We start from the raw sequence: 10,369 nt of genomic DNA on the forward strand, positions 1-10,369 counted from the left end.
GTTTATCTTTTAATTCCCCCTAAAGCAGAGGGGATCTGTGCGGCTGAGTGCAGCTTCTCTCATCCCACCTGACCCAAACCAGTGCATATGCCAAGGTGCTCTCACCCCCTCCTCCACCCAAGGGAGAAAGAGGCTTTCACCCGGTTTTGGATTCCTAGACATCCTTCTTCTATTCAAGAACATTTATTTCTTTGGTTAAATGAGAAACTATATTCTCCACTGTGGTCAGGGCTGTAACCCCTGCCCCTTCCATAGCGGGAGGAAGGCAGTGCCCTACTGACCCACTTTGGAAGAATGAAGAGAAACCCCACAAATCAAAACGTTTCTAGTCCCTTTTGCCCATTTAATGGAAGATAGCATCCTTAGGAAATTAGGCTGAAAGAATCTTTAATCCATGTAGCCCATCATTTTTATTCCTAGAGCAATAATCAGCCTTCTGTAGGTATGGTCTATCCAAAAATTATTTGACTCCTATAGCATCCACTACTTCTTTGGTAGCGTAATCTGTAATCCCGTAGCACAACGAGTAAAAAAAGATGGTCATTATAAAGAAAGGAGGTGTGCAAATGCAATCAGAAAATTGGTTTAGAAAAAGGAAGCTACATCACATTTCATGACTTTGAACTGGTAAGAAAGAGGCCATGTATCCCTTTTATATCACAAAATTAATAGTTGTATAAAGTTTGCATAAATTGTAAAATGGGTGGCAAATTGTTTTATTTTTTGCTAGGATTATGAAAGACAGAATCACAATTCAGATTACATTCCTGAATGCAAGTGTGTATAATGATGATAACTTTTTGAAACAAGGTTTAGTGGGGTGAAACACCAGATACTGTATATTGTATAACTGATTCTTCTAACTTGACACTACTGAAAGATTAAGTAAACATATACCATCAAAATCCAGGGACATAGGTTTATATAACAACATATTAATTAATAAACTTTAACTCTGTCTGATACTACTAACAGCTGATAAATGCTTCAGCAATTTTTTATTAAGAAATAAACCAACATTCAAAATCTTATATTAAGAAATTGATGGATTTCAGTACAGTATATATTTATATCAGAGTGATATCTTCTTGGAAACTATCATAAGCACCTCAGGCCTGATATCACTCTGTGTAATGGGAAACTGAAACCCTTAGCTCAAAGGCCAGGAGTTCTCGAGGCAGAACACTAATATTTCAGTAACTTTTGCAATCACACTTGGCCAACATAGAAAACCACTAACTCCTGGCTTCTAGGAGTAACCAACTTCAAGTAATCATGCATGACATTGCTTTCAATATCAACACCTTGACAACAAATTTAGTGTCAATAGAAAGGACAGTACATTGTGACAAAAAGGATGAAATGTTCTTTTATTACTGATAATTTCTTCCAACGGTGTATTCTGCTTTTAAAGTGAGCAGTTTAGATAAGATCCCATCTGCACTACAAAAATCAATAGTGTCAGACGAGTTACAATGCAGATAAACTATTCCCAAATTGATTAAAATATAACTCTGTCTTGTAGCCCCAACCATCTTTTAACCATGTACCTGAATTGTACTAAAGCACCTGCAATAGCCATGCTGCTGAAGGGCTAGAGAGGAATGAAGTAGTAGTATCAACTAACCACTCTCTGCTGTACACCCTGCTACTTTCATAAAGGGTTGAGGTGCAAACAATGCTTCCCCACACCAATGAAAGAATGCATCTGAAACTAGGTGCATACTCATGGAATTTCCTGACTCCTACACAGGCTTTTCTTGGTTAACATAATGGGCCCAAAGCCACTGCAGTTCTATCAGCAGGCATCTGTCTTCCTCAGCTCTCTGGATCTTCATAAGTGCCTGATCCTGAACCTAAATTTTAACACTACCGTGGAAGCACAGGACCACCTCGGGATAGAGAAGTGCTAGGCCACCCTGGACGTTCTCAGAGAGATTGTCAACCATTACTCCCTGGTTAGACTACCACCCGGACAAGTCCACCACCTTCACTTACGTATGGGTGGAGGACATTCAATTGTGCCACTGCCAGTTGGACTGCATTTACATTTCTTGATTTCACATCTTGCTGGGCCCATACCTCCAGCATCAGGCTGGACCCATTCTTGGACCACCATCTGGTGGACATAATGGCATCGCTAACACCTGAGCAGCTGGAGCCAGCCTACTGGCATTGCAATTAATAGTCTGTTGGAGAATGTGGACTTTGCAGCATCCTTCCAGGAGTTCTGGCTGGCTTGGAGGAGCCAGAGGCATGCCTTTCCCTCAGCACAGAAATGCTGGGATGTGGGGAAGGTATGTGACCAGCTCTTCTGCCATGACTACACCCGAGGGGCCAGCAAGCGGTGGGATGTGGCATTAGAACAGTTGGAGCAGGAGGTTTTGGAACTGAAGAGGCACCTGGCCTCTTGCCCCAGGAATCCATCCCTCTGCAAAGTGTGTCAGGAAAAATGTGATGAGCTCAGGGCCCTGGGTGCCTCTGTTTGATCCCGCATCAAGTATCTTCAGGAAATGGATTGCGACTCCTGCTTCTTCTATACCCTGGAGAAAAAGAGGGGAGCCAAAAAGCATTCCATGAGCCTCCTGGTGGACGATGGCACACCTCTCACAGAGTCTTATAGGGTCGATTGAGATGCGGGAAAGGGCCAAGGCCTTTTATGTCAGCCTTTTCTCCCTGCATCCAATAGATGCTGATGCCTCTGGGATGAACTCTTTACAGTCAGTGCAGGGGACCAGGTTTGGTTAGAGTAACCTCTCACTCTGGTCGAGTTCTTGGAGGCCCTCTGTCTGATCCCCATCAACAAATCTCCAGGGACTGACGGGCTGACTCTGGAGTTCTACCACACATTCTGGGAAGTGATCAGCCCAGACCTCGCAACTATCTGGGCTGAGTCCTTGGGGAGTGGGGTTCTCTCCCTATAGTGTAGGCAGGGCCATGGTCACCCTGTTGCCTAAATAGAGGGACCTCCACGACCTCAGGAATTGGCTCCCAGTTTCGCTCCCCAACACAGACAACAAAGTCATAGTGAAAGCCATCTCACTGCAGTTGGGGTCTATGCTAGCAGGAACGAACCACCCTGACCAGACCTAGACCATCCCCGGCTGGATTATTTTTGACAAACTATCTAGTCTGGGACCTACTCCAGCTAGCACTCAGGGATGGTCTGTCACTCACCCTCCTGTCCCTGGACCAGAGAAGGCATTTGACAGGATGGATCACAGATATCTCACAGGTACTCTGCTGGCGTTTGGCTTCAGACCCCACTTCATGGGGTTTCTACAGGTGCTGTAGGCCTCTGTGGAGTGTCTGGTCAAGCTCAACTGGGGCTTCACTGAACCTGTCACCTTTCGTTGCGGTGTGAATCAGGGCTGCTCACTGTCTGAGCAGGTCTATACCATCACTATTGAGCCCTTCCTCTGCCTCCTATGCAACAGGATGACGGGGTTGATGCTTTGGGAGACAGACTTATGGGTGGGCCTTTTGGTGTATGCTGACAATGTGCTCCTTGTGACCCAAGACCTGAGAGACCTGCTGTGGGTGGAGGCTTGTCAAACCATCTGTTCAGCAGCCTCCTCTGCCTTAGACAACTGGGTTAAGAGCTCTGGTCTGATGGTTGAGGACAGGTGACAGGCAGTCTCCCTTTCACCCATGCACCATGTCGTCCGGTGGGGTGTGGATCTACTGCTCTATTTGGGCATGCACCTTTCTCCCCTGAGATCTCTCTGAGCTGCAAGTCTTATACCAGGACCTCCTCAGGACCTGGCAACTAGTGTCAGCAACCAGGTCCATAGTGGCCACTGAGGTGGAGGACCTGCTCACAGACCCCCTGCTACATAACCCCCATATAAATGTGCAGGGGATGGAGTCTTGATTGGTGTCAGAGGACAGTCCTGGCTGGTGACACCAGAACCAGAGACCTTCTGGACTATCTGAAGGACTGGGTGGACTTTGCGGTGCGTGGCCAGCACGTGGGGCTGCCCACCCTGTGTGTCTGCTGTCATTTGTTGCAGTAGGCGAGGACAGCCTTGCCTCTTGCTTCTCTCACTTTCCTCAAGAAGGTCCTGCGGGATGGTGCTCCCCGCCCATTCTTTGCTCCTGGCCCTCCACAACTCAGCATCGGGACTGCAAGCTTCCCCGGTCACCCCCAACAGGCCGCCTGAGTTGCCTGAATGACATTTAGCCAGTTTGCCTCCAAGACATGCCAGAAAACATCTGTACACACTCGTTCTTCAAACCATCCACTTCCTCACCCTTGTGTCTCACCTTCTCACCAAATGGTGAGACCTGTTACTGCCTGCAGAGGGAGAGGAACTCTGGTGGGCCAGTCTGTACTTCACTCTGGTTCTATGACCCACTGGGGATATTAGTTGCAAGCTCCTCCATGGAGCCATGAGCATGGGCATGTACCTGGCACAGTTCACAGACTCCCTAAATATCTGTCCCTTCTGCGGCGAGAGAACACATAGTGCACCAGGTTGCATCCTCCTCTCCTACTGAGGTTCTGGTTGCACTTTTCCCTGCACCTCCCTGATGTTTGCATACCCCATCTGTGGTCCCACAATGTTGCGGGACCTTCTTGTCAACTTCATCCTGGCACTGGCCAAGATGGCCATCCATCATACCAGGAGGACAATACTAGACAGGAGGGTGCTCTGCAACTGTAGGGTATATTACTAGTCCCTTGTCTGCTCATGCCTCTGGGCACAGCTCCTCTGGGCAGCATCCATTGACTCCTCAGACACCTTTGAGGAGCAGTAGCGGAGAGTGCTGTTCCAGGTTCTCTGTTTGGTGCCCCCTCTGAAACCCTGATTTTCAACCTTTATCCTCACTCCTGTTCTGTTTTCTCCTTTGTTGTTCCCAGCAATAAATTTCAGCCAGGACTTATTGGTTCCTCACTTTCAATTGAAGGGGCAGGCCTTTAATTATGGGTCAGCCTAGACTCGCCTGTCCCAGTACTACAAATAAATACACAAGTTTTGGTTTAAGCCCTGATCCTAAAATGAGCTCCACACATTAAGACCTTAGATTATCATTATACTCATCTGTTCCTCAGTTTCCATCCCCACCTCCATCTTACTAGCTGTTGTAGACCATATTCTATTTGATACAGTACATTTGTCTTTATAATTCAGTAGTTCAAATAATGTAATTTTTTTCCAAGAGATTTTATATGTATTAATATAATTTTACCTAAATCAAGTTTAATATTATAACTGTAACACAAATAAAAAACCGTAATTATAACAACTTTCTTTCTCTGCACTGGTCTTGAGAATTTCAAATAATGCTCCTTTAATTGTAACCAAGCCTTTTATCTCGTGAAAGCTTTCTGTTCTCTCATGCAGGGCTTTATAGAAGCAGCACTGGTTTGTTGCAAATTGTGTTGGGGGTTTCTTTGGCTTTGTTAATGAGGACTACATTTTCGGCTTTTCTTAGACAAACAGCAGTTCTCTGTTGACTCTCATAGATTCACAGAGTTTAAGGCCAGAAGGGATTATTAGATCATCTAGTCTGACCTCCTGTAGATTACAGGACACTACATTTTCTCCAATTACCCCTGCACTGAGTGCAGTAACGTGTGTTTGACTAAAACATAACTTGTGTTTGGCTAAGGCATATCTTCCAGAAAGGTGTCCATTCTTGATCTGAAGACATCAGGAGACGGAGAATTCACCAATTCCGTTGGTAGTTTGCGCCAATGGTTAATTACCCTCACTGTTAAAAATTTATTTCCAATTTGAATTTGTCTGGCTTCAACTTCCAGCTACTGATTCTTGTTATTCCTTTCTCTGTTAAAGAACCCTTTAGTACCTAGTGTTTTCTCCCCATGAAGGAATTTATACACCATAATTAAGTCATCTCTGAAGCTTCTTGTAGCTACACTAAACAGACTGAACTCTTTAAGTTACTCACTGCTAGGCATTTTCTCCAGCCCTGACATAATGTTTGTGGCTCTTTTCTACACCCTTCTCCAGTTTTTCAACATCCTTTTTAAAATGTGGATACCAGAACTGTAGAGAGTATTCCAATATCAGTTGCACCATTTTCATATATGGAGGTAAAAAATCACCATCCGATTCCTACTTGCTACTTCTCTGTTTACACATGCAAGGATTGCATTAGGCCTTTTTGCCATAGCATCACACTGGGAGCTCATGTTGAGCACGTCCAGTAAATCCTTTTCAGAGTCACTGCTTTCCAGGATACAATCCCCCATGCTGTTGTTATGGCCTGCATTCCTTGTTCTGAGATGTGTAACTTTGCCTTTGGCTATATTAAAATGTGTTTTGTTTGAATGGGCCCAGCATACGGATCCCTCTGCACTGACCCATTCCCACCATTATTCACCATCCTGTCAATCTTCGTGCCATCTGCAAATTTAATCAGCAATGATTTTATATTTACTTACAGATCACTGATGAAAATCTCAAACCATGTCAAGCCTCATACTGATCCCTACAGAAGCTCACTAGCAACACCATTTGATGATGTTTCCCTGTTAACAACTACTGAGATGTCAATTAGCCAGTTCATAATCATTTAATATGTGTTCTATTGACATTTTATAGTGCTAATTTTAATTAGAATTTCATAAGTATTAAGTCAATCACCTTACAGAAATATAAAGTATATTACAACTATGTAGTTACCTTTATCAAACTAGTAATCTCATCCAAGAATGAAATCAGGTTTGTTTGACAAGACTTATTTTCCATAAAAACATGTTAACTGGCATTAATTATATTCCTAGCTTTTAATTTTTTAACAATATCCCATTTCAGCTTTTCCATTATTTTCCCCCAGATTGTTGTCAGGCTAACCAGCCTATATTCTCCAGGTCATCCCACTTAAGCTTTTTGAATATTGGCACAACATTAGCACTATTCCAGTCTTTTGGAATTTCCCTGGTATTCCAAGAACTATTAAAAATGAATATCAGCAGGCAAGAGATCTCCTCAGACGGCTCTTTTAGGTCTCTTGGTGCAAGCTATCCAGGCCTGCTCTTTTAGAAATGTTTATCCCTAGTAGATGTTGTTTAACATCCTCCATACTTACCAGTAGTCTGGAAAGTATTTATCATTCTCCTTTGAACAAAGCACATCATCCTGCTTCTGTTCAAATACAGAACAGAAATATTTATTGAACACATCTGCCTTTTCTGAATCATTAACCATTTTGCCATCTGCATCTAATAGAGGCTCTTTTCATTGCTAGGATTTCTTTTGTTTCTAATATACTTAAACTCCTTATTGTTCCTTACATATCAAAATTGCAAAAATAAAAACACAAAGGACAGTAATTTCTCCCACCAGGCACTGCACTAGTTCCTGGCAAATAGAGTACACTGGAACTTTTAAGGTGGGATGAACAAGGAAGATTAAGGCACTGCAATGCTCAGTGTTACATTGCTCTGCTGCCCAGTGGAATTCAAAACCCTGAATTAGGCGCCAAGGCTCCTTATATAATATATGGGGAGAGTTAGGCCCCTAAGAATGGGATACACAAAAGCCAGCAAGTTGTTCAAGCAGCCGCCGAAGCTAACCAATAGGAAATGCTGAGGAGAGGGGTGTGGCCTAAGTGGCACCCCTCAAAGGGAATTAGGTGCTTAACTCTTGGCCAGAAGGAGGCATCATCTCTGTTTGGGATCCACAGCTGGGAACCGTCTCCTGAAGTTAGGCACCTACATCCTTTTTCAGGAAAAACTGAGGAAGAGGAAGTAGTGCTGGTGCCCCGTATAATCTTTGGCCCATTGGTTATGGCACTCACCCAGGAGGTGTGGACCTAGGTTCAAATCCCCACTCTGCCTGATGGGAAGCAGAGAGAATGGAACATGGGTCTCTGAGCCCTAACCAGTGGACTGCTCAGTCTTTAGGAACTTTAGGTGCCTACAGGGTTAGGCAGCACCCAATTCTCTGGTGAATACTACCCTTTGTTAATAAAACATTAATCCACAACATCTCATGGAATTACACACCTCAATGACTCACCTGATATTCTGGCATGAAGATTCTGCTTAATGCTAAAATCATGAGCCTGGGAAGCAGACTGCAGAGCTGTCATGGCTGCCCTGCGCAATGCATTATCAAAAATAGGGAGCACTTCATTTGGAAATGCATTGAAATATTCTCCAATCTCCATGTTGGTCTCAAAAAGGGTGAGGGCATCAACAACGACTGGGTAATGTCCCTCATCATCTCTTTCCCTTAAGATACGCAAGATGTCATTCCTGTGATGTTCCAAAACATAGGATTCAAACACTTGTCCAGTTAGGTTTACTTGGTCAGCATTTAATAGCATATTGAACCTATAATTGTAAAAGGGAAAAAACTTAATTAAAGATCTCAAAAACTAAAAATCAGGTTTTTTTTAAAGAATATTTTTGTTAGGGTCACAAGTGAACAATGTAAACTATTTTACACTAAGTACATTATATGCCATGACAAAAAATTGTTAAACTGGGATAAAGATAGTTTGCTTGGAAAATTATGAATAAAAAATACCATATGGCAATCATGCATATTATCTTTAGCTAAGAGTCTTAGTTCACACACCTTACTCAGTGAAAACTCTCATTGACATCAATGAAAATTTAAGATATTTATTTCAATTTCTATTAAGTGCCTCTCATTAGTCCTAGGGCCTTTTACAAATTTAACTACAATGGGACTATTCACATGCATAAAGTCAAGCATGGGCACGTTTGCAGGATTGACTTCCTCAGGGCTGCGACTATATTTGTCTTCCCTATATTTGTAGATAATGCCCAACACATTCTGGGTGCTACTGAAATATAAATAATAAACTATAATTACATAATAAACCTGTTATAGTAGCAACTTGCAAAGAAGCAGGAATCTTCTCTTGCTCAAGTTTACCATCTATGAAGTTTAGAATTTGGAATGTTTTCCTTTGAGTCAGTGTGAATGGAACAAATATCAGTGAGTTTTTGTTTGCTTAAGTATAAATGACTTTTGGGCAACCAACAAACTACCAACTAATCAAAACTTTTTTTTTTTTTATAAAGACCAGGTGGTCTGTGGTTCCTGTGACATTCCTATTTCTAAACTTCCTAACGGACAGAACATACGTAACATAAATATGTTCTTTGATTGGCTGAGTGTAGTGAGGTCCTCCATTCAGCATGATGGCATTTCTCTGTGAATGTGTAAAGTGATAACTTTTGAATGCCACATCCAATCAGAATAGGGGGTGGGTGGGGGACTAGAGAATGCACACAGAGACCCTGCTATGGGAGGAGGAATGAAGGGTCCTGCCATGAGAGGGAATGGGGTCACACAAAGAGCCACTGACATATGGGGAAGGGGCAAATGGGGGGGGGGAATGGAGGGCACACAGAGACCCTAGTAAGGGGGGGAAGAATGGGGGATGCTGGTATGGGGAAGATGAAATAGGGGGCATACAGAGTCCTAAAGAGGGGGTGTGTGTGTGTGAAGCAGGGGTGCAGGGAGTCCATGACATAGCGGGGGATGGGAGGGTGGCACACATGAAACTTGTAGGGGGGAAATGAAGAGACACAAGGAACCGCTGGTATGTGCAATGAGCTCAGCCCACAGAAGCTACGAAGTGCGCAACCCCCAAGTGCCATCACCGGGGAGTCAGGAGCCCCAGCCCGCTCAGGCCTGTCCAGCTGTGACTACCGTCACCAGGGAAATGGAAAAGAAGGGGCTGAAGCAGCGAGGCAGCCTTACCCCCGCCCCGGGGGGGCAGGCCTGCCTTTGTGTCCGCGCAGCGCCCAGCGCATTGCGGGCACGGGCGCACACACAAACGTGAGGGAAAGGGGCCGAAGACGCAGCGAGGCCTGAGGGGCGTCTCCCCCGCCGCAGGCAGGGGGCACACGGCGGCGGCGCGGGAACCTCGCAGCCCCACCTCCCTGGGCCAGGGCAGCCAATCCCGCCGGCCCCCGGGGGGCTGGGGCCGCGGAGCGCGGCACGTGGCGCCGGGCCGGGCCAGCCCCGGGGAACGGGGAACTCCCAGCCGCAAAGTTTCTCCCCGCCGCTCCTGCGGCGCGGGCAATGCCCCTCGCTGGGGCTGAGCCCAGGGCCCCTGCTCCAGCGCCTGCCCCCGCGGGCCGCTCGCTCTCCTACCCCGCCCGGGGTTACCTGCCGCCGCCGCCGCCGCCTCCCGAGCCGGGCTCTCGCAGGCAGCCGCCGCGCTGCACCGAGGCAGCGACCCTGAGCGGCCACCCTCACCCGGCAGGAGAAGCGGCTCCGTCCCGCCCCCTCCGCTCCCCGCCCGGGCCGGCTGCCGGCGAGAGGGGCCCAGCCAGCCGGAAACGTGCCTGGGAGCAGCGTGAGAGGGAGAGAGCCTCCCCCAGCAGGCGGCGCAGAGCCAGCCCGGGAGCGGC

General features: G+C 45.9%; 1 protein-coding gene across 8 annotated transcripts in view; it reads right to left on the reverse strand.

Annotated features, from left to right (window-relative positions):
- Positions 1–10,135, reverse strand: part of MCM9 (minichromosome maintenance 9 homologous recombination repair factor) — a 73,983-nt gene extending 63,848 nt beyond the window's left edge. For 3 of the 8 annotated variants that reach the window (XM_073337165.1, XM_073337164.1, XM_073337166.1), the window contains exons 1-2: positions 8,817–9,267; positions 7,992–8,308 (exon numbers count right to left, since the gene is read on the reverse strand). In XM_073337165.1, the coding sequence (XP_073193266.1) occupies positions 7,992–8,308; positions 8,817–8,818 (319 nt within the window). In that variant the 5' untranslated portion in view covers positions 8,819–9,267. Of the gene's footprint in view, positions 1–7,991; positions 8,309–8,816; positions 9,269–10,124 lie in introns of those variants that run through there. The other 5 variants (XM_073337162.1, XM_073337163.1, XR_012158035.1 and 2 more) reach the window with 4 other exon arrangements.
- Between the last annotated feature and the right edge of the window lie 234 nt (positions 10,136–10,369).

This window comes from Lepidochelys kempii, chromosome 3, assembly GCF_965140265.1.
Source record: "Lepidochelys kempii isolate rLepKem1 chromosome 3, rLepKem1.hap2, whole genome shotgun sequence".
NCBI lineage: Eukaryota > Metazoa > Chordata > Testudines > Cheloniidae > Lepidochelys > Lepidochelys kempii.